Source organism: Rhodnius prolixus, unplaced genomic scaffold, assembly GCF_049639745.1.
Source record: "Rhodnius prolixus isolate KJV_2025 unplaced genomic scaffold, Rpr scaffold_7, whole genome shotgun sequence".
Taxonomy (NCBI): domain Eukaryota; kingdom Metazoa; phylum Arthropoda; class Insecta; order Hemiptera; family Reduviidae; genus Rhodnius; species Rhodnius prolixus.
In genome coordinates, this window is record NW_027411582.1 from 3,303,795 (window position 1) to 3,329,698 (window position 25,904).

Genomic DNA, 25,904 nt, shown 5'->3' on the forward strand with positions numbered 1-25,904 from the left:
CAACCTTATTACTGTGCATATTAACAACTTTACTGTATAATATTATTAATTAAAATAATTTTTATGTATTCTAGGAAAAACCATTTCTATGATATTTTTATGATTTAATTTTTTTAAATTTTTTTATGTCCGCCATTATTGTTTATTTTTCGCGTACCACCAACAGGATGGGAAACGCTGGTTTGAGTTATCATCGCCTTGGGTGCTTATTTATTTTAAGGGCAAAAACCTCTTTCCCCTTAAGTTAGATCATTCTGGAATCTAAAATCTTGAACCATGATCCTGAACCCACTTTTATGTACTACTTTTCATCCATAAATCCAAAGCAAAATTCTTCCTCCTAAATAGAAACATTTTTGTAACTATCCTCTCTCTTGGCCCTCAAGTTTTCTTTTTAAAGGATGCAAATTGACCCACACTTCCGGGACCCCGGAACTTTACAGTTCACTTGGTTTCCGCCCCCCCCCCCCGCTTTCTTACTAGGGTGATGTTAAGTGTGGCTTACTTTCAGCGCTTGGTTAAGGCCAAGGAATGGAAGTCATGCAAAGACTTTGCTCATTATAGATTCAGTTTCTAAGACAATAGTACGGGGTCTCCCCGGCACGTTGTCTAGCATACGCAACTTGCTTGTCAAAGCTGTATTGTGCTTGGCAACTCCTTCTGTACACTTTACTTAACCAACTGTTAACAATGATCTGATTTAATAAAGTGCTTCGTCTGTTTTATTTTATGCCTCCAAATAGTACAATATATATATCTCTCTCTCTCCACCGGAAGTAGTACTTTATGGAACAGATTTTCGCCGGAAATGGCTGCCATGATTTTCATTAAGCTTAGTACACGTTTTCCCAGGAAAATTTGGAAAAGTGTACTCTTTGACTCACCGGAAGTGCGCCATTTAGTGAATAGTTTTTTTTCGTACAATAATTTTCCCCAAAATAGTTATTTTTGAAGTGAAAAAGCACAATATTGAAGTCAACTAGTTTTTCTCAAAAAAAACAAAAAAAAACTGAAGCTTTTTGAAAACTTAATTACGGAAAACTATGGCAAGAGAAAGAGTCGTGTGAGTGCCCACAAATTGCAAAAATTTCCCAAATAATATCTTTATTTTTATTTTTTTAATTAGTCTAATTAAAAAAAAGTAGAGTACCATAATTTTATCTAATAGTATCATAAAATTTGATAAAGCCATCTTGCTAGCAATTAGCCAATAAAGTTAAGACAGCCTTTCTAATTATTTCAAGTGTGGAGGGGGTTTGGGCAATCCATTTCTCTGGTTTTCCTTAGTCAAGAATTATGAATGACGCAGCATTTTCTCGCTTTGCAGCTTCATTATTTAGCTTAATAATAATTTCCTTTATTGTTTATATGTGTCTTATTATGTTGAATTTTCCAGCTCTAAGTTTTTTCCCCTCTAAATTCAGAGTCTTTCACCAATTTTTCCAAGTATTAAACACAATTTTCATTATCCATAATGTCTTTCTACAGTTTACAAAATTGTTACAAAAAAATTTTAACATCAAATTACCTTAAAGTTTTCTCTGCATTTTCCACTACCCCCCCACACTCCTGGAAATTCCATTCTTTGATGTTTGAATCGTTCCTCCGCCCCACCCCCAAAAAACGGGGTTGGGAACGGAAACGACAAATAAAAGAATGAAGTGTTCATGTTAACAAAAGTAAATTCATTACGTGATACAGTTTTCTTTATTTTAAGTACATTTTCCTTAGAAAAGCGTTAATTTAAATAAGTTGTGAAAACAATTTCTTCTGGAATGACATCGCGAGTTGTTTTTCCCCCGAGAAACAGGATGTTTTCTTTGTTGATTCTCCTAAATTTTGTTATTATTTTAATTATCTTAATTATTTATTAATTATTTTGAATTACTTTAAATTTGATATTTATTTATTAACTTTCAGATCTCTAAATTGGGCACACTAATAAAAGTTAATTTGTTAGGTACAAATATTTATTTATTTTTAAACCACAAAATTGCAGGCGTTCACGGTAGCCGAGTGGTTAAGATACTAGACCCGCAATGCTAATATGTATTGTTGGTTTAGTGGGTTCGATTCCCCGGTCTCTAGGCCTTGGATATTATTTAATGGTTAATTGTGAAGAATTGTTTGATAATAAAACTAATAAATCTTTCGATGAATGTTACTATTAAACTACAAGCAATAAATTTAACGACCCCCCATAATAAAATTGGAATAAAAATACAGTAGAAATAAATCTTGAAATTAAAAGAAAAAAATAAATATGGCCACACCCTCTAATTTATATCCCTCTTATTTTTAGGGACTTAATAGAAATATTTTAAACAAATTGTTGACAATAAATTAATATAAATATTACAGGAATATTCCAGAAAGTATTTCCATCAACAATTTTATTGATTAATGAACTGGAATAATAAATTAATTTTTGGGAGAATTTTAATCCGTATAAAATAGTAATAGTATTTTTATTTATTTATTTATTTATTTTTTAAACATTTTTTCGATCTAGAAAGTCCTTCAAGTTTTGAAAGTTCAATAATAAATTTGGTAAGCATTAGTTAAGGTATAAAGCCCTAATTGGCATTCCTGGTACGCTTATCAGTTTAACTTTAATACCCTTCTCTTTATTTAAAGCCCAGCTTTATCGATTGTGATCGACTTTAATCGACCATAAAGCTGTGAATACAAATCTCTTTCTGATAATCTGTTCTCCCTCTCACAGACTTATAAAGAGTAAATAACTTAATCTGCTTTGTAAACTCATACGACCTTCCTCGTGTCTCCGCAAGTAATTTTTTTTTTTTTTAAACTATTTTTTGAAAAGAAAAAAGAATGGTTGAATTTCATATTATAATGGCCATTTTAAGAAAAATGGCATCACAGTTGTTCACCATTACACTATGTTATGCAAGTAAAGTAATCGCCTATTTTTTCAGGCAGGCTTTACGTCCAACTACCAAATTAGGTGTCGTGGACGGAGGCGACTAACAAACATACTTTACTATGAATTCCTCATATTAACCATTAAATAAAATCCAAGACTTAGAGATAGGGAATCGGAACCCACTAAACCAACAATACATCTTAGCTTTGCGGGTCTAGCCTATAGCCACCTAACATACTTTACTATAAATTTATTTTTATTAACCATTAAATAAAATCCAAGACTTAGGGATTGGGAATCGAACCCACTAAACCAACAATACAACTTAGCTTCGCAGGTCCATTACACTATGTTCTATGCTTTATAGTTTCAAACCTGACTGATAAAACGCGCTAAAACACGAGAAAGTTGGGGAACTGTCCAGAAAAAAAAAAACCACACACACACACACACACATTTAGTTTACAAAAAATTGTAACATTTAGAGTGTAGCTTCACTAAATCTTCGACGGAGAATCATGCACACATTATGCATTGTTCTGCTGGAAAACGTGTTTTAGTACGACATTATTTGTAAGACACGTTTTAAGAAAATCGTAGGAGCCGTTCTTGGAAAAAAAAAAAACATGAAAAACTGCAACTTCCGGTTCGCAAAAAAAGCTTTTTAGTGAATCCGGAAAATCAAAATTAGAACTTCCTGCGACTTTATTTTTTTTTTTTGGAGTTCGACAGACAGACACAATACCCAAACATAAACAGATATATTTCCGGTGGAAACTGAAATGCGATCACAATACTTCCTTAATTTAAAATATAGTAAAAAAAAAATTAATAAATAAATAAAATGGCATAGCTTGTTTTGATGGAATTTTTGATAAGAATAATTAGACTAGAACCGACTGAATGTGGCTATTCAACCGGAATGATTGAATTTCCTGTAAAATTTTGAATCACTCACCATATTTTTTTTTGTTTTTGTTTAAAAGAGTGAGCTTTTAAAAGCTTTTTGTAGGAAATAATTTTATTTACCAATTTTTTTATTCTGTCAGTTTCATTACCTATGTAGTAAGCTTCTTGTTTATTTTAATGAGTGAAAAACAGAACAAAAGCCTAACTTTGTCTGTATTATTGTTCCGGTGGTCATTTTGATTGTTCTACGAAGTAATAACAAAAGAAACACAATCAAAACTTTCAAGCTGATATTTTTATAAGCTTTTGAGTACACATTTGTTGAATATTATATGTAGTATAAACTGGATGGTAATTTAGTTAGAGTTTTGATTATAAAGAGACATTAATTCGATTAAAAAATTTTGAACTTTAAGGGGTGCATGATTGAACTTGTAGATATAAAAGGGTTTTAACCGTTTTGTTTCAGCCCTTTTTCAATAAACGGAAGGTTAGGGCATAAGATTAGCATATTTTATTTTTACTAAAAAGGGCTGATACGGATCACAGCAGTTGTAAAGAGAAGAGAAAAAAAGGTAAGGATTCAATGTTGCCCTTAAAAAAAAAAATAGAAGGGTTGTTTTAATTTAATTTGGTGATTTTAAAGCTTTTTCTTCTTTTTAAGTTGATCTATTCATTTAGGGACGCTTTCCCGGAATATGGCGGGTTATTCAAGCGTGAGTTTTTCTTTAGAGTTTGGAAGTTTTCCTTTTTCTTTTTTTAGGGCAATTAAATGGTGGGAAATCTTGAACGACTGAATCTTTCCTTCTTCCTCTTACTGCACATGGGGGGCTATTTCCCGGTTCAGAACGGAAACATGTCTGTGTGGACACCAATTCAAGAAGCTCAACAACGTGTATCTAATCTTGGCGGTACCTGCTTGAAAATTCAGTGGATTGTCGATGCAAAAATCGATTTTTTTTTTTTTTTTTTTTTTTTTACATTGATCAAGGGTCAATCAACTGACCAATGATCCAGTGATTGCCAATCCATTTCTGCTATTGTTATCCAGATCATTGAACTGCAGATTACCCGGAAATTATTTTTTTAAATCCTCCTCATAATAGCCCATAACAGATCTTTGTAGTAAACTTATTTTGAAATAAAAATTACAGACCTACGTACTTACTAAGTCAGAGATGGCGAACCTTTTTGAGACTTATTTTCAAATGGGTCAAATTTTGTTCATTTTTTTTAGTACTAGCTCTTGGGTCACTAATGCCCATTTGCACAAGAGTTAAGTTTAAAAATTTTAAACTGAATATTTTCAAAACTAAACATCTTTAAAATTCTAGTTGGCTTAACGGTTAAAACGGGACGAAACAAGTGGCTATGTCTTTTTTTTGACAAACATAACTGAACAAAACCTGAACAAAAGAGTGTTTTATCTTAAGAAAAAAATCTAAATATGGTTATTTGCTTTGGGTTGTCGATTTTTTTTGTAACAAACATAATATGAGTAAAATTATACATCTTAGTAGTATGTAGTTGGGCGTTCTGGGTCCTTTTTTGCGCCGGAAGTGATGACGTCACATTACGTCATAATGACGTCACAAGACATACCCCTCATCCTAGAGGATAGGGGCGTGACGTCACCACTACGTCACAATACGTCACGATGACGATTTTTGTTATTTTGTAAACACTTGCTTTATTTCAAATACTACAAAAGCATTTGTTTGTAATGATCAAACTAAAGGTTATAGATAGCATTTAACCTGCTTTTGTGTCAATGCGTAGAATAAAAAATGCAGATAGAATAAAAGTAAAAGTAAAGTAAAGTAATCGTCTATTTTTTCAGGCGGGGCTTAACGTCCAACTACCATTTACTAGTTGTCGTGGACGGAGGCGAATTGCAGATAGAATATAAATTTTATCCACACAATTAATTAGAAAATCTAAATCAACCCTCGTAAACAAACAAATGGTTGCCTAGCAATTGTGGGTCAGTGAAAAAGCTTGCGTGGGTCAGTGTCTGACCCGCGGGTCATAGGTTCGCCATTACTGTACTAAGTTATTAGAAAGACTAAGGACCTGAGTGAAACTACATTAATCTTTCCCAACTTAGAAAGCCCACATGAAAATTTTTCCAAGCTTTATAAGCAAAAAAAAATCCCTGAAAGCTTTGAATATTTCTGCAGTAAGAGTTGACGAAGAAATTCCCCCTTTTTTTTTTATAAAAAGGGATAAAATGATGATGAAAAAAGGAGTGCGTAGGTTGACCTTTCTCCTCGACCCTGGGAAAAAAGAAGATTCTTCACTTTAAAAAAAAGGATGCTGTATCCCAGAGTGGATGAAGCAGAGTAATTCACTAAGCTTATTATGAATAGATGGTGGGTGGTTTAAAGATGATATAGCCGGTGTTAATAAACATCATTTTGCTTATTATATATTTAGTAAACGTGGACTATTTTAGAGTGGTCCATCCGAGCAGTTTTTGGTTTTCACCTTTTTAGCTAAGAGTAAAAGCTCTAGTCAGGTACAAGGGTGCCGTAAGATTAGTTGTCCAGCGAGCTGTTCTGCTATAAAATCTGCCATAAGATTGTACAACATGGAATGGCGAGTTTATTGTTGGTTACTTCTTAAAAGGTTTTATTTATTTTTATTTTTTATTTTTAGAAGGATTGGGACAAACATTCGGATCCAACTACCTCTGCAGGAATTGGGCTTCACTAGAATCTTGCCCAGAGGCGGTCAAATATACCCTAATTCCCAGAACATCTGGGATGAAGTTGTTAGATTAGATTAGGGCGGCCTCAAGACCTACACGCCACTGCAACCCCTTTGGATCTATTGTGGCTCCGCCCACTCTGAAGCTCGCCCTCCCAGACCCGTCCCCGTTTAATCAGACTCTCAATTCTGGCGAGCGACTCTTGGGTAAAGGCTCTCAAGGCCTTGGTTTTTCCTCCCCGGAGGAGTAATATCCTTAGCCATACGATGAAGTTGTTTAAGGTAAAGAAAAGGCGAACATCCGAAGCTACTTAGCGAGATATCCCAGACGGATGTTCCTCTTTCTTCCCAGTTATTCCATTGCTTTTTCCCAAGGTGTCACTATCTCTGAATCACAAATCACCTCCTAGAACTTCCCAAGGGTGCCTGGAGGATTTGCTATAAACACTCCGGGGGATGCTGCAATGTACTCGTATCTAATGAAACATATAGATCAATATCTTTTATTTGGACAGATTGACTAGGAAATTATGTTTTCTACAACATTTTGAGGATTTTTTACAGACATTTGAAGCTATTTGTACAGTTTTATTTCGTACATAATTTCACTAATTAGATTTGATTAAAAATATTCTCGAGTTTGTGATAAAAATGGATAAATTAGAGAGTCTAGAGAGTCGCAGTAAGAGAAAAATCAGGTGATTGCTTGCTGTCTTCAGATTTTTAATTAGGTACAGGTAAGAGCAAGCTGATGACGTAGCGCTGGGACAGGAAGTCAGTACGGTAGTGTATTACACTGACAAACAAAGTAACAGATTGTGTGAGTATATTTTACAAAATTTAATGTGCTGCCGGTTTAAGTAGATGTGGAGGTGGGGGGTAATTTAATTAACTAAAGGAAGTAGGACAGATGTAGCACGAAGCGTGGCAGGAAAATGTTTGACGTCAGTATGTGTGTATGACGATTTAATAATTTTCTCTTTCCCTCTCTCTCTGACAAAAGCACACCCTCACAGACGGAAGTCCTCTGGGGAAAACAACCACCAATATTCACTAATATCTCACGAAGTTCCGACATCGAGGTAGCACACATCGATTTCTCCATTCAATGTGCAGATCGCCGCAAAAGATAAGCAGAATCATTGTAATAGTAGAGATGACAGTCTGCAATCAGTCTAATTTCCCATTTTACCCGCTATGTTCATCGATTGGTTCTCCCTTTTTAGTGTTGTTAAAAACAACGATTTGTCCGTTGTTTGTAGACGAATTGAAGTAGACCCCCGATCACTCTAGTCAATAGAGGTCGCCAAAGTGGTCTACATAAGACCCCCAGGGGTCTATTTAACAAAATTAGGGGGGTCGATCTGAACCTGGGGGGGTCGAAGGAAAAACAATGTTGAACCCAATATAGTTCCTTGCAAAGAAACACCAGGCACACCCATCTCATTGATTAAGAAACAATACTGTAGTTACTTTCCTTATTATAAGGTATTTAAATTTCAACACTAAGATATTTTTCATAAAACTATTTGTAACACAACGTAAAATTACTTTAATAAATGTTTAAAATCATAAAATAAATTGTACAAAACACCAGTACCTAATAGATAGTTTTATTTTTAATTAACTGAAAATTACATTTATGGGGGGGTCGTCCTTGATCAAAAAAAAAAGTTTGGCGACCCCCTGCATTACTGGAGTGCAGACAAAGACAAACGTCGGTGCTTGCAAGTGAAGATGGGTAAAAAAAAAAAACTATAGAAGGCATTGAGCAAGCTTTCTTTTTCCGGCGGAAGATGGATTTTATTGAGCAGCAATCATATAGTCACTTCCGGAGTTTTAGCATTTAAACAATAAGGTTTTACTGTTTATTATTTTTGGTGACTGAATCATAGTTTCAATAGGATGAAAAATTAATGCCAGTTTCGGTCATGATATATTTCTTTATTATGCCAGGCTTTCGAACAGACAAGACAAGAAGACACAGCAACCCTTTAATGATGTAAATTAGCCCTGAAGATGGACCTAGTCCCTAGGGTCGAAAGCTCGCGGCATAATAAATGAATATTATGGCAGTTATTTTTTCATCCTATTAAGGAATTAGTTCGAAAATTCCACCAAGTAAAAGTTTGCCTCAAAGATCATGGAACACGACAGTTTATAGGGATGCTGGGGGAAGATATTCCTGTTACAGATCTAGGAGGGAGTAGCAAAATTAGACCCGGAAGTGAACAGTATGAGATTCTAAGTTAGGAAAATAACGGAAATTTTTCAGCCGGTAGTACCAGCTTACCTGGTAAGAGGAAGTAAACCAACATCCGGTCAGACATCGATCTATTCAAGCGGAAGAGCCAAAATACATGCAGACACAAAATGATGGTAAAGCTTGAACGAAATTTAATGTTTTAGAGCTTTTTCATGAATTATTATAATTTGTTTTTAATTATTAAATCCTTAGCTAGAAACTTTAGCTTTTTAAATTAAAAGACCTCGTTAAGACTGAGCTTAAAATAGGTCCGGTCTTAACGAGAAGGACAGAACTAAAAGAATTTAATGAAAGATACAGACTCTGGTAGTGTTTATATCAAAAGAATCTTCAAGGATGTTTAGTTCTAAAAATAGCTACTCAGCTACACAACAATTATGGCTGAGATGTAGCGGACTTTTTTAAAGAGTGAACCGTCCTGGAGAAGTACCTGTTCTGTGTTTTTCTAATTATCTTATTTTCTTGTACTTTCGACGAAGTGGAAAACTAGATGAAGTCTGAAGAACTAATTGGACGAAAAATGAACACTTTGCCTGGAAGTTGCCGAATCGAATTACCTGTTAGAAAATGTTTAAAGTAGAAGTTCAATAGAACTATTTTTGAGCAATATGGATGGCCCCCCCCGGTTTAAGAGGAAATTCTAGTAAACTGATAGTAAAATGGATTCATTTCGTGTAAAATATGTGGATAACTAATTTTTCGTACAAGATTTTGGCGCTAAATAGATTAAAGCGAAAAATCAGCTAGACTATGACATTTTTCTTTGACGAATGAGTAGGAAAAAGTGAAAATTCTAATTCTCTGTACGATTTTCTACGGCTGAAATTTCCCCAGTGGGAAATCTGTACGGAAAAGTGGCACTACTGAGCTTTAGGACTAGTTTCAGGAAGATTCATGGCTATAGTCGGAAGTGATTTAAGCTTGGAACTTGATTCGCTTCTAAAATGGTTATTTCCGTTTTTTGTAAAAGATATTGGCGCTGAAAAGATTAAAGCGAAAAATCAGCTAGACTATGACATTTTTCTTTAAAGAGTGTGTAGGAAAAAGTGAAAATTCTAATTCTCATGTGTGGCTAAGGATTTTACTTCTCGGGGAGGAAAAACCAAGGCCTATGAGCTTTACCCAAGAGTCGCTCTCCGGAATTAAGAGTCTGATTAAACGCGCAGGTCTGGTGCCACAATAGATCCAAAGGGAATCGCAGTGGCGTAGGCCTTGAGGCCGCCCTAGTTTAATCTAATCTAATTCTCTGTACGATTTTCTCCGGCTAAAATTTCCCCAGTGGGAAATCTGTTTTCGGAAAAGTGGTACTACTTAGCTTTAGGACTAGTTTTCAGGGGAAGGTTCAAGTCGGAAGTGGTTCAATCAGGACTAGTTTCATTGCGGGTCTAGCCTCTAACTGCCTAACATACTTTACTATAAATTTCTCATATTAACCATTAAATAAGATCCAAGACCTAGAGTTAGGGAATCGAACCCATTAAACCAACAATACACCTTAGCATTGCGGGTCTAACCTATAACCGCCTCACATACTTTACTATAAATTTCTCATATTAACCATTAAATAAAATCCAAGACTTAGAGATAGGGAATCGAACCCACTAAACCAACAATACACCTTAGCATTGCGGGTCTAGCCTCTTAACCGCTCAGCTATCGTGGTGCCTAACAGAACACTATTTTAAACACTTTCACTTTAATGAAAATCAGAAAACTATAGCCACGGAAGAGTGGTTCAAGCTTGGAACTTGAATGCCTTATAAAAATGGTTATTTCCTTTTAAAACCGGATATAAATGTGGACATTTAAAAAAATAAAATCTAACAACTATTCTGAATTCTGTAGTAGCAAAATTAATAAACGAAGAGTACATAAATAATTTTTGTATGTAACCCTAGTCTTTAAGTTTAGTTATAGAGTGTGTAATGTACGAGTATGTGCGTATCTTAAGGAGGTGTGTCTGTCAGTCGTAAATTTAAGGTACGTAGGTTGTATTTTATTTAGCGTTTTATCAGAACAAAATTTCACGTTATTTTCAGTTCTGTAAATCAGTCGTATTTCAGCCAATAGAAAAGGTGTGATTTTTTGGTTTACTTAAAAAATTAAAAAAAAGAAGCTTAAAGCTAATTTGGTGCATCCCTATTGAAGCTCCTCCCCTCTATTCCCGCCCAATTACGGAAAAAGAAAATCATAATAATTTTCTTACCTTTGGCAAGACACGATTTCCCAAAATGCCAATATTTTTTAGTTTTCATCTTACTATTGATTGGAGTAAAAAAAAATAGTATTCTAAGTTGAACAACTATTCAGCAAAATATGAAGGAGGCGTTTAACAACTGCGATTTGAATTATGCAATCCCGTTGTAACATTGAAAAATAAAAAATTAAAAACCCGCACGCCCCGCCAATCAACTTTTTAGCATCATCTCCCGCCAGTCGATTTCAGCTGCAGGTGTGTCAATGAGTGTGTGTGAGGTAGGGAATAGAAAAAAAGCACATTACCCAGGAACGTAGTGTGGTTCCCCCTCTTCCAGAGATCTATCAAAGAGCGCCTCCCCAACTAAAAAAAAAACAAAAAGCCCCACTGAAGGCGGGGAGTTGTACTCAAAGTCTAGGCTGGGTGTATATATAAAAGCCAAAGTAGTCCCCCAGACACTAAATCATATCGTGAATCCCAGTACTTCGTTTTTCCCATTTCTGCGCGGGTCAATTCCGCCCTAGTTGTGAAAAAAAAGAAGGGAGCTTTGATTAAATCTTTACTTTTTTTTTAGGGGAAGATTCTGTGTGTGATTTTTTTTAATTTTTTTGGTTTAAACTTGCACAAAGAAGAAAAATGAAAATTCTAGTAAGTATTCTCTAAATACTTTTTTTTTTGGTGAAAATTTTTTTTCTTTAATTTTTCCTTAAAGTGAAAGTGTTTAAATAGTGTTCTGTTAAGCGCCACGATAGCCGAGCGGTTAAGAGGCGAGACCCGCATAGCTAAGATGTATTGTTGGTTTAGTGGGTTCGATTCCCCTGGTCTAGGTCTTGCATTTTATTTAATGGTTAATATGAGAAATTTACAATAAAGTATGTCAGGCGGTTATAGGCTAGACCCGCAATGCTAAGATGTATTGTTGGTTTAATGGGTTCGATTCCCTATCTCTAAGTCTTGGATTTTATTTAATGGTTAATATGAGGAATTTATAGTAAAGTATGTTAGGCGATTATAGACTAGACCCGCATAGCTAAGATGTATTGTTGGTTTAGTTGGTTCGATTCCCCGGTCTTAGGCCTTGGCTTTTATTTAATGGTTAATATGAGGAATTTATAGTAAAGTATGTTTGCTAGTCGCCTCCGTCCTCGGCACCTAATTCGGTAGTTGGACTTAAAGCCCGCCTGAAAAAATAGACAATTACTTTAATTTACTTTAGTGTCCTGTTTGAACTTATGACGTGTAATTGTTTACCCAAAGCCATCTGAAATTTTATTATTAGCATTAAGTTGACACTGAAAATACAAATTTTTTTTTTGAGATCAATTTGAGTACGAAAAAGTGTGTGTGTGTGTTTTTAGGGGGTGGGGGTAAATGTCTCAAACAGGAAGTGCATCATTTTGGCCCAACAGTAAACTTTGGGACCACAAATACTTAGACCGGATGTAGGCGCCACGGTAGTCGAGCGGTTAGAGGCAAGACCTGCGAAGCTAATATGTATTGTGGTATTGGGTTCGATTCCCAGTCTTAGGCCTTGGATTTTATTTAATGATTAATAAAAGAAATTTATAGTAAAGTATGTTTGCTAGTCGCCTCCGTCCACGACACCTAATTGGTAGTTGGACGTTAAGCCCCGCCTGAAAAAATAGGCGATTACTTTACTTTACTTACTTAGACCGGATGTACCACTTTACAGGAACAATTTTTTTTCAATGTTTTGAGCTTTTTGGGAAGAGTTTTCACCCTGATGTCCCATTTCAGTATAATTTGAGTTTCGAGCGCTTGTGTACTGTTAAGTAGGGCTGAATTTGGTACTTGAAAATCCTGAATTGGAAGTTAATTCTTAAACTGGAAGAACTATGTTATTTAATTTTTTTTGTGGGGGGTTTGTTTGAAATGAAGTTTGAACTGTTTTCTTTCTAGCAGCAGTTATGTGGAAAGTAGATTGCTCTCTAACGTGCCATTTTCTTAATTATGGCAGTCCTACCACATGTATTATCAAAGGTTAAAAGATGTGTTTTTCAGGAAAACGTCTGGCCAGATGTGCGAATTTTCTGTAAAAAAGGTTTATAAGTTATACGCGATTGTTCTGTTTAAATATACTGTTTACCATTCGGGCGAGTTAGTGTAAGTTAAATGGTTGATTCAATTTATGTTAGGGGAGTGTGTTTTGAAATTCCCGTTGTGGAAGAGGGAACGAAGGAACTTAGCGATTCTGTTCCGGTAATAAATTCTTTCTTCCTCTTTAATTTAAAATTTGTAACTGAATATTGTGCGATTACAAAGCCAGATAACGGTGGGCTGGAGAAATAAACATTGGCAATAATCCAGCATGGAAATTGCCTAAAATTGAAGAAAGCCCTTACTTAAGATAAGAACAATGCAATCCTCGCAGTCAGCCAGGCTCTTCTAAAAAAATTAAGTGCTACTTATGGTCCTTCGTCTGGAAGCTAAACGAGATTACCCTAGGTGCAATGTTGTTCCCGTTGAAAGGTTAGACCTTAGAAGTGGTGCCGGGTCATGTTAGCTTCAAGAGTAGGGCCAGAACCTTGTCTGTAAGGGCTGCGTTCCTCCTCAAGGTCCTGTATTATCCTGGAGCTGTTGTGCTGTATAAGCCAGAAGCAGCAGGAAACAAATTAACAGATCTGTTGCGGTAACATGTGATCTTTGGCTATTTGAGTCCTGTGGGTCCCCAGATCTTGAAGGGACATTGCTGGAATGAAGAGGAGAAACCCAAAAGGAGCAGTTCTAGGGGTTGAGCACCCATTCCAAGGTTGAATCTTAGTCTTAGGTATAATTGAATGTATAAGTAAAAACAGAATGTGCTCTTAAAAAATCTGGGTTTGAAGCAATTTAATGGTAAAGAAGGTATCAAAACAGCTTTTAACATGGAAAATTTTGGGTTTAAAACCTCAAGATCTCCTCAAAGCTGTAGCTTTTACGTAACTACTCAATATCACGTTGAAGCCAACTTTAAGTAAAGCTTGGCTAATATTTTGTTTTCTTAATTGTTTCAGATCTTACTCGGATTGGTAGCTGCATCACAAGCAGTTTCACCGTGGTGGCCATTCGCCCACGTCTACGGAACTGCCCCACTGAATCCTGACGGTACAGTAGCTGAAACGCCGGAAGTGTTACAAGCCAAAGCTGTTCATTACGCTGCCCATTTACAAGCTCGTGCCCAAGCCGGCGTACCCTCTGTACACCCGACTGGCTATTGGGGACCACTGTTTGGTGCCCCACTGAATCCTGATGGTACAGTGGCCGAAACGCCGGAAGTACGTGCCGCAAAAGCTGTTCACTTGGCCGCCCATGCTCAAGCATTGTCCAGACATGTCCGTCAAGCGCCATTGAATCCAGATGGTACTGTGGCCGACACGCCGGAAGTGGCCGCCGCTAAAGTCGCCCATTACAGTGAAGTGGCTAAAGCTCGCGGTCTGCCATTCGTGTACTCACCGTACTGGTACTCCGGACTGTACGCACCCTTGAATCTTGACGGTACTGTGGCCGACACACCGGAAGTGCGTGCCGCTAAAGCTGTACACTTTGCCGCCCATGCTCAAGCTCGTGGATACCCATTGTTTGGCGCGCCAGGCGTGCTAGAGACACCGGAAGTGGTGGCTGCTAAAGTGGCACATTTCGCCGCACATCAACAAGCCTTGACCAGACAGAAGAGATGGGCGCCGCTGAATCCTGACGGTACAGTGGCTGAAACGCCGGAAGTGCGTGCCGCTAAAGCTGCCCATTTTGCTGCTCATGCCCAAGCTAGAGGCGGAGTTCCGTTGGTCTACGCTCCTTACTGGTACGGAACAGCGCCTCTAAACGCTGACGGAACTGTGGCCGATACACCGGAAGTGCGCGCCGCCAAAGCTGTACATTTTGCTGCTCATGCCCAGGCTAGATCTGGCCTGCCGGTCACACCATACCTTGGATACTATCCGTACTCGCCGTTGAATCCCGTTGCAGATACACCGGAAGTGGCGGCCAAGAAACTGGAACATTTCGCTGCTTACGGTGAAGCTCTCGCCAGACAAGGATAGAAAAGACTTGATATTGTTTAATTTTAAGAGTTACCCTCAATTTGGTGCCAATAAATACCCTCCCTCCTCATGTTTTAATTTTTTTGTTTTCACAAAACTTTTTTTACTTTGTTATTACGTTGCTCAAATAAATGTTTTTTTAAAAAATGCATTTTCAACTGATTTATTCTTTAAGGATCCCAAATTCAACCCAGAACTTGATTCGCAATATCTCGTCTTGTAATGTTGCGAAATCTATGGATGGAGTTTTCTCAATTGAAGGCAACAACAAGCTGTACTAATTGTGAATATATATATTGGTTTCGTGACCGAAAATTATTAAACTAAGGATTCAAAATTGGCGAGGAATCGGTCAAAGAAAAACAACAACTTGTCTTTTTTTTTTTGGCCAACGTTTCGACAAAATATATTGTCTTCTTCAGGGCGTGGCTATGCAGGTTGTTTGAGTTACAGTAAACTGTTTTCTGTAACTGTGTTACAGTTTTTCTGTAACTCGACCAACCCGCACAGCCACGTCCTGAAGAAGGCAAAAAGACGAGTTGTTTTTTTTCTCGGCGCATCGACAGCTTGGTCATCAGCGCCGTCTCATCACTTCAAAGCCCCTCGTACTCGGATGGCACCTCCTCCTCCTCCCTCGTTACATCCTTTACTGCTTCCATCGGGAAGCAGTTTGTAGCCGAGGGACACTGGAGCACATCTTCCCTCCTTCAACCCTTTGACCATCGACTCCAGTCGACGGAGGGGAGAGAGTTGCTGATACGTTGGCAGCATCCTCTCTTTTCTTATATACAAGACGAGTTGTTTGTTTTTTATTTGACATTCCTCGCCAATTTTGAATACTTAATCTATTAATTGTGTAAAATTTTGTCCTAAAAGATTCAATAAGGGTGGAGATATAGCATGTTGAAATTTAAGAATCTTACATTCCATGCAAAATTTTGAGTTTCTTTATATCGTTTCATTAGACGGTTAGTACCACTCTCTTCTCTTGAGAGGAAATCACAAGGCCACACTGTCTTTTAAGACGTCTTGTCCGGGTTATCAGAAAGAGTTCTTGAAGAAAGATTTTGTGAGCTAGACAGGATTTATATGAGATTGCAGGCTGAAGTGGAGTTTTCTGTATCGTGTTTTCAGCGACTTGGGTGACAAAAGGAATGTTAAGGTCAGTGTGTATAGTCCAGGTTGGGAGACATAAAATGGAGCATTTACGATAGTTCGAAGTTTCTTAGATTGTAGCGATTGAATCCTTTGGAGATTGGAGCGTTTGATTTGAACCCCACAGCTCTATTCCATAAGCCCAGATGGGTTTTCAAAATAGAAGTATAAATCAGTCTTTTTGTAGTCCAGAGAGAGTTTTGATCTATCGTCTACGAGTCTTTTAAGTAGTCGATAGCGTCTGTTCAGTTCTGTTCTTTTAAGTCTAGTGTAGGGATTTTGCTCAATTAAAACAGCAACATCATCAATAGGTATATGAAGTTGGAATTGTTTGTGTAGTTTAGCTTGGATGCCCGTAGTAACATTGAGTTCCTTAAACAATGATCTGAACACTATTATATACGTAGGATATGACGTAATTAGGCAAATAGCTATTCAAAGAAAACATTTTAAAACGTTTCATATACTAACGATGTACATACAAAGTTTTGTAGGTCGCCTTGTTCGTACAATATGTACGATTAAATCTGAACAGGATTAAAGTGTTTATACGGATAATGGGATTAAAGTTATGGGGGATACATGAGTTTGGCGTGTGTGCGTGCTCGTGGAAAAGTGGGATCCTCAAAATCTGTCCCTTTCCTTCTCTCTTTCTGGGGTAATTAGGGGAAAACTCTCTGGGTAATTAACATATGAAGTTTTGACATCTTTACTACACTGACGTAGTGAGTTCTTGATTACAGGAAGTACACGGCCACACACACACACACACACACACACACACACACACACACACACACACACACACACTGACAAACTGAGACCCAACCGGAAACTTGTAACTTCCTTTTTCCTCGCCGCCTACAACAGGAAAACACTCAAAAAAAAAAGAACTGCCTCCAAAAAATTTCAATAAACTTATAAGCTTACCTTGGTCATGAAATTGTGCCCGCAACATCATCTCCCGTTAAACCAACATATTGGTATATGTTGTCCTCTTGTACACTATACTTTTCTCAGTATAAAGGCTACAGTATTATTTGAACAGTACTGGATTCGATTCCCTATCTCTAAGTCTTGTATTTTATTTAATGGTTAATATGAGAAATTTACAGTAAAGTATGTTAGGCGGTTATAGGCTAGACCCGCAATGCTAAGGTGTATTGTTGGTTTAGTGGGTTCGATTCCCTACCTCTAAGTCTTGTATTTTATTTAATGTTAATATGAGAAATTTATAGTTAAGTATGTTAGGCGGTTATAGGCTAGACTGGCAAAGCTAAGATGTATTGTTGGTTTATTGGGTTCGATTCCCTATCTCTAAGTCTTGTATTTTATTTAATGGTTAATATGAGAAATTTACAGTAAAGTATGTTAGGCAGTTATATGCTAGACCCGCAAAGCTAAGGTGTATTGCTGGTTTAGTGGGTTCGATTCCCTACCTCTAAGTCTTGTATTTTATTTAATGTTAATATGAGAAATTTATAGTTAAGTATGTTAGGCGGTTATAGGCTAGACCCGCAAAGCTAAGATGTATTGTTGGTTTAGTGGGTTTGATTCTCTATCTCTAGGTCTTGGATTTTATTTAATGGTTAATATGAGCTTATAGTAAAGTATGTTAGGCGGTTATAGGCTAGACCCACAAAGCTAAGATATATTGTTGGTTTAGTGGGTTCGATTCCCTACCTCTAAGTCTTGTATTTTATTTAATGTTAATATGAGAAATTTATAGTTAAGTATGTTAGGCGGTTATAGGCTAGACCCGCAACGCTAAGATGTATTGTTGGTTTAGTGGGTTTGATTCTCTATCTCTAGGTCTTGGATTTTATTTAATGGTTAATATGAGTTTATAGTAAAGTATGTTAGGCGGTTATAGGCTAGACCCGCAAAGCTAAGATATATTGTTGGTTTAGTGGGTTCGATTCCCTACCTCTAAGTCTGGTATTTTATTTAATGTTAATATGAGAAATTTACAGTAATGTATGTTTGCTAGTCGCCTCAGTCCACAACAGCTAATTGGTAGTTGGACGTTAAGCCCGCCTGAAAAAAGTAGGCGAATAGGCGATCATTTCTTTTTGTAACCAACATATTGGTATGAAATTTTTTATTCCTATCTTATCCATTTCCGTTTGCAAAAGTAAATATTACGTAAGAAAAATCTTCTTTTTATTTGTGCCTTTTTTTAGAGATTATTCTCGCAACTTTGATGTACATGTTCGTTTGTTTACATATTAAAAGCTGTGTAAGTACCCAATAAATCTGGGTAAGATTAAAATCAAACGGATATCCACTAGAATTGGTGCTAAATTTAACGGAAATAGACTTTCTAGGTCAAGTTGACTAGCAGAGATCGAAACCATGTTTTTCTATGAATAAACAAAGAAAACTATTTCTACAAAAACTATTAGAAAGTTAAATTTTCTATTAGTTTTTATTTTTAGTTACTAATTTTGATTTGATTAGTAATAAATCTGGTTTAGGTCCCTTTCAAGATCTCTTCACTATTCTCCTGGTTCTATCAATCGCTTTTTCTTCCAACTCAGGACTTGAGATAAATCCTAGTTTTATTCTCCATTTTGTTACAATCTTACCAAAATAAGATCAACCCAAGTTGTACAATATAACCACGGACTTTTTAACAGAATTGAGAAACAGAAAACCTCATTGATTTTGGTAAATTCAATTTTAACCATTTTGTCCCACCGCATTAGTTTAATTATGTCTGCGTTCCTTAACCACCGGATGCGGGACACTGATCTATTGGGTCTTACTTAGGCTTGGATCTGCTATGATCCCAGCTTTAAAGCTTGAAGACTTTAGAAGTTTACGGAAGTAATGTACTCGTAATATGATTAAAATTGCCAATGTTAAACTTTAGACGGAAGGAAATAATTTAGTCTTGGCGTGGTGTAGCGTGTCTAACGCTGCACTTAATGTTACTGTTGTCTGACAACATATTATTAATTTCATGAATGAACGTTTATTGTTATCAATAACACAATTAAGAAAAAAAAAGGATAATCTAATGGATGAGTTAATAGATTCCGTATTGTCTTGACTTCAATACAATACGCGCATGCGTACATCAAGCTAGATGGTAATCCATTATTAACTCCCACCTCACCTGTAGCTGTTATTGTGATAAATTGTGTAGAACGTTTTATTGTTTATTCATTATTATTGAATAAAAACTTTATTATTTAGTGCTGGTAAATTTGGTTGGACTGTTTCCTGGCAAAATGAATTTATCCCTTGCTCTAGTTATCCCAAAAACTGGCATTCTCCTCCGGCTCTAGCCGCGATCGTCCCACATCCTGGACTAGTGTTTCTGGTTGTAATTGCGCAATTGCAGACATTTACAAAATTGAGGCTATACCGGAAATGTCTGTTTTGATGCCCCTTCCAATCGGATAGGAAGGAAGTTCATTTTGGTTTTTCAAATTTTCTCGCAAATGGCGGCTGCGATTTCATTTAAACTTCGTGTAGTGATTACAAATACACAAATCTACCATAAGTTTTAGTGGATACAGTTTAACCTAACCTAACCTAACCTAACCTAACCTAACCTATCCTAACCTAAACTATCCAAACTAACCTAAACTAACCTAACCTAACCTAACCTATCCTAACCTAAACTAACCTAAACTAACCTAAACTAACCTAAACTAACCTAAACTAACCTAAACTAACCTAAACTAACCTAAACTAACCTAAACTAACCTAACCTAACCTAACCTAACCTAACCTAAACTCAACTAACCTAACCTAACCTAACCTAACCTAACCTAACCTAACCTACCCTAACCTAACCTAATCTAACCTAACCTAACCTAATCTAACCTAACCTAACCTAACCTAACCTAACCTAACCTAACCCAACCTAACCCAACCTAACCTAAACTAAACTAAACTACCCTAACCTAACCTAACCTAACCTAACCTTTCGATTAAGGGTACTTCTCTGAGGGGCTCTTTATGAAATGATAAGAATTAAATGTTAAACTCAAACCTTCGGAGTTAGAAGAACGTTTGTTTATTGGGACTTTATAGGTTGGGCTCTGTAGTACCGTATCCAATATAAGGTCTTAAATATATCGTCTTAATTATAGTAAGATATATCAATGCATCGCTACAAAATCGATTTGGAAAATCAATTCTCAAAATTTGAAAATTTTACAGCATAGACCGGTCATTTTTTTTCTGAAGTTTCATCGATAATGAATGACTCCCGTGTTAGATTCGATAATTAAAGAGTCGACGTTTTTATTTTATTTCTAAGTTACATTAACCAAAAAGGGAAAAAAATGGTCGAAATCGTCGATTTCAAATCGAATCAGTGTGTGTATGGTGATCAAGAAATAAGATCGATTTTATAAAGGAGCCAAACTCTGAATAGCAAAAAGAGAAATGCAAGTGAAGTAGTAAATTATTCACAAGCTTGTGACCGTCTCCTTCCGGTCCCCTGTAGATTTTTGTGGGAGGGGGAGCACCAGGGTGCCCCTCACTTAAAAAAAAAAAAACCTTCTACAATTATAATTTTAAATTTATACCCAATACTGTTTGACTTTGCTTTTTCCTCCTCTATCTGTCTCTCTTTCTCGCTTTATTTGATTCTACCAGTGCTTAGTTTGAAATTCAAATCTATAAAAAAATATAGTGAATAATTTAATCTTTATATACATATATTATTATTATTATTTTCCAGTAATAAATATTTTATTGCGTCTAAATAAATAATTTAAAAAGTTTTATATATGTAATATATAATCGTTATATTTATATATACCTGCGAAGCTATTATGTATTGTGATACTGGGTTCGATTCCCTATCTCTAAGTCTTGGATTTTATTTAATGGTTAATATGAGAAATTTACAGTAAAGTATGTTAGGCGGTTATAGGCTAGACCCGCAATGCTAAGATGTATTGTGGGTTTAGTGGGTTCGATTCCCCTGGTCTAGCTCTTGGATTTTATTTAATGGTTAAAATGAGAAATTTACAGTAAAGTATGTTAGGCGGTTATAGGCTAGACCCGCAATGCTAAGATGTATTGTGGGTTTAGTGGGTTCGATTCCCCTGGTCTAGCTCTTGGATTTTATTTAATGGTTAATATGAGAAATTTACAGTAAAGCATGTTTGTTAGTCGCCTCCGTCCACTGTCACCTATTTGGTAGTTGGACGTTAAGCCTCGCCTGAAAAAATAGGCGATTACTTTATTCGTTTTATGTCCACATCGATATGTCATTTCCGGTAAGTTTTAACACTTAAAATAGAAAATCTATATCTCTCATTTTTAGAGGAAATAAGAAAAACTGTAAAATTACATTTAATTTTGTAACTTTTAATTATTTCTCTTGATTTCCTGTAAGCAGTAAAGTGTACTTAACTTAAGTAAAGTGTACTGTGTAATTAACGCCGTTTTGTGACTGAAATATTAAGCACTTCTGCTGTGCAAGTTTGCTGAATGTTGACAGCTGACGAGCTGTCACACGTGACTCTGTACACCCTAACACATCTCTACACACGTGTACGCACAAAAAGTAATACATTACTTCCCGTTAATGAGCAGTAGCACTAAGAGTTTCATTACCAGAAAACCAACCAATGAGAGAGTGTTCCGTTATTTCCGTTCTGTTGATAAATAGTTTAAGGAAAATCTTTTTTTTTTAATTACATCAACAGTTTTTCAAGTAAAAATAGTTTTCTAGATTGTTCTTTTCTTTCCTCTTTCTATTACCGCTTTGTTTTACAAAATCTTCAATTTCCTTATGTTATTTTCTTTTAATGAGGAAGAGTTCTCGGAAAATTCTTAAAACATTTTTCCTTATGAGATTTCTTTGCATATATTTGTTTCTAGCATAGTGTGAGCTTCACTTTTAGAGCTACAACTAAAGACTGACAGATTCACTATACGAACTATCACTTCCTGTGGACTGATTTAGTTCAAACTCAGTGCAGATCTAGTACCCACTAAAATAGTGCAGAATACTGAATTTTATTGATATTGGTCGATTACTTTCGGAGCTATAACTAACTAAAGACTGACAGACTCACTATTCGAACTATAACTTCCAGGGGGCTGATTTAGTTCAAACTTAGTGCAGTTCTAGTACCCACTAAAGTAGTGCAGAATACTGAATTTTATGGATATTGGTCGATTACTTTCGGAGCTATAACTAACTAAAGACTGACAGACTCACTATTCGAACTATAACTTCCAGGGGGCTGATTTAGTTCAAACATAGTGCAGTTTTAATACTCACTAAAATAGTGCAGAATACTGAATTTTATGGATATTGGTCGATTACATTCGGAGCTATAACTAACTAAAGACTGACAGACTCACTATTCGAACTATAACTTCCAGGGGGCTGATTTAGTTCAAACTTAGTGCAGTTCTAGTACTCACCAAAATAGTGCAGAATACTGAATTTTATGGATATTAGTCGATTACTTTTGGAGCTATAACTAAAGACTGACAGACTCACAATTCGAACTATAACTTCCAGGGGGCTGATTTAGTTCAAACTTAGTGCAGTTCTAGTTCCCACTAAAATAGTGCAGAATACTGAATTTTATTGATATTGGTCGATTACTTTCGGAGGTATAACTAACTAAAGACTGACAGACTCACTATTCGAACTATAACTTCCAGGGGGCTGATTTAGTTCAAACTTAGTGCAGTTCTAGTACCCACTAAAGTAGTGCAGAATACTGAATTTTATGGATATTGGTCGATTACTTTCGGAGCTATAACTAACTAAAAACTGACAGACTCACTATTCGAACTATAACTTCCAGGGGGCTGATTTAGTTCAAACTTAGTGTAGTTCTAGTTCCCACTAAAATAGTGCAGAATACTGAATTTTATTGATATTGGTCGATTACTTTCGGAGGTATAACTAACTAAAAACTGACAGACTCACTATTCGAACTATAACTTCCAAGGGGCTGATTTAGTTCAAACTTAGTGCAGTTCTAGTACCCACTAAAATAGTGCAGAATACTGAATTTTATTGATATTCGTCGACTACATTCGGAGCTATAACTAACTAAAGACTGACAGACTCACTATTCGAACTATAACTTCCAGGGGGCTGATTTAGTTCAAACTTAGTGCAGTTCTAGTACTCACCAAAATAGTGCAGAATACTGAATTTTATGGATATTAGTCGATTACTTTTGGAGCTATAACTAAAGACTGACAGACTCACTATTCGAACTATAACTTCCAGGGGGCTGATTTAGTTCAAACTTAGTGCAGTTCTAGTTCCCACTAAAATAGTGCAGAATACTGAATTTTATTGATATTGGTCGATTACTTTCGGAGGTATAACTAACTAAAGACTGACAGACTCACTATTCGAACTATAACTTCCAGGGGGCTGATTTAGTTCAAACTTAGTGCAGTTCTAGTACCCACTAAAATAGTGCAGAATACTGAATTTTATTGATATTGGTCGATTACATTCGGAGCTATAACTAACTAAAGACTGACAGACTCACTATTCGAACTATAACTTCCAGGGGGCTGATTTAGTTCAAACTTAGTGCAGTTCTAGTACTCACCAAAATAGTGCAGAATACTGAATTTTATGGATATTAGTCGATTACTTTTGGAGCTATAACTAAAGACTGACAGACTCACTATTCGAACTATAACTTCCAGGGGGCTGATTTAGTTCAAACTTAGTGCAGTTCTAGTTCCCACTAAAATAGTGCAGAATACTGAATTTTATTGATATTGGTCGATTACTTTCGGAGGTATAACTAACTAAAGACTGACAGACTCACTATTCGAACTATAACTTCCAGGGGGCTGATTTAGTTCAAACTTAGTGTAGTTCTAGTTCCCACTAAAATAGTGCAGAATACTGAATTTTATTGATATTGGTCGATTACTTTCGGAGGTATAACTAACTAAAAACTGACAGACTCACTATTCGAACTATAACTTCCAGGGGGCTGATTTAGTTCAAACTTAGTGCAGTTCTAGTACCCACTAAAATAGTGCAGAATACTGAATTTTATTGATATTGGTCGATTACATTCGGAGCTATATCTAACTAAAGACTGACAGACTCACTATTCGAACTATAACTTCCAGGGGGCTGATTTAGTTCAAACTTAGTGCAGTTCTAGTACTCACCAAAATAGTGCAGAATACTGAATTTTATGGATATTAGTCGATTACTTTTGGAGCTATAACTAAAGACTGACAGACTCACTATTCGAACTATAACTTCCAGGGGGCTGATTTAGTTCAAACTTAGTGCAGTTCTAGTTCCCACTAAAATAGTGCAGAATACTGAATTTTATTGATATTGGTCGATTACTTTCGGAGCTATAACTAACTAAAGACTGACAGACTCACTATTCGAACTATAACTTCCAGGGGGCTGATTTAGTTCAAACTTAGTGCAGTTCTAGTACTTACTAAAGTAGTGCAGAATACTGAATTTTATGGATATTGGTCGATTACTTTCGGAGCTATAACTAACTAAAGACTGACAGACTCACTATTCGAACTATAACTTCCAGGGGGCTGATTTAGTTCAAACTTAGTGCAGTTCTAGTACCCACTAAAATAGTGCAGAATACTGAATTTTATTGATATTGGTCGATTACTTTCGGAGGTATAACTAACTAAAAACTGACAGACTCACTATTCGAACTATAACTTCCAGGGGGCTGATTTAGTTCAAACTTAGTGCAGTTCTAGTACCCACTAAAATAGTGCAGAATACTGAATTTTATTGATATTGGTCGATTACTTTCGGAGGTATAACTAACTAAAAACTGACAGACTCACTATTCGAACTATAACTTCCAGGGGGCTGATTTAGTTCAAACTTAGTGTAGTTCTAGTTCCCACTAAAATAGTGCAGAATACTGAATTTTATTGATATTGGTCGATTACTTTCGGAGGTATAACTAACTAAAAACTGACAGACTCACTATTCGAACTATAACTTCCAGGGGGCTGATTTAGTTCAAACTTAGTGCAGTTCTAGTACCCACTAAAATAGTGCAGAATACTGAATTTTATTGATATTGGTCGATTACATTCGGAGCTATAACTAACTAAAGACTGACAGACTCACTATTCGAACTATAACTTCCAGGGGGCTGATTTAGTTCAAACTTAGTGCAGTTCTAGTACTCACCAAAATAGTGCAGAATACTGAATTTTATGGATATTAGTCGATTACTTTCGGAGGTATAACTAACTAAAAACTGACAGACTCACTATTCGAACTATAACTTCCAGGGGGCTGATTTAGTTCAAACTTAGTGCAGTTCTAGTTCCCACTAAAATAGTGCAGAATACTGAATTTTATTGATATTGGTCGATTACTTTCGGAGGTATAACTAACTAAAGACTGACAGACTCACTATTCGAACTATAACTTCCAGGGGGCTGATTTAGTTCAAACTTAGTGTAGTTCTAGTTCCCACTAAAATAGTGCAGAATACTGAATTTTATTGATATTGGTCGATTACTTTCGGAGGTATAACTAACTAAAGACTGACAGACTCACTATTCGAACTATAACTTCCAGGGGGCTGATTTAGTTCAAACTTAGTGCAGTTCTAGTACTTACTAAAGTAGTGCAGAATACTAAATTTTATGGATATTGGTCGATTACTTTCGGAGCTATAACTAACTAAAGACTGACAGACTCACTATTCGAACTATAACTTCCAGGGGGCTGATTTAGTTCAAACTTAGTGCAGTTCTAGTACC

General features: G+C 36.2%; 1 protein-coding gene across 1 annotated transcript; it reads left to right on the top strand.

Moving 5' to 3' along the window:
• The first annotated feature begins 11,416 nt into the window (after positions 1-11,416).
• On the top strand, positions 11,417-15,156 carry LOC141446746 (uncharacterized). The gene is made up of 2 exons (XM_074113462.1): positions 11,417-11,616; positions 13,983-15,156. Exons 1-2 carry the CDS (start codon positions 11,605-11,607, stop codon positions 15,003-15,005), a joined length of 1,035 nt encoding a protein of 344 aa, XP_073969563.1. The 5' UTR covers positions 11,417-11,604; the 3' UTR covers positions 15,006-15,156.
• Positions 15,157-25,904: the final 10,748 nt, after the last annotated feature.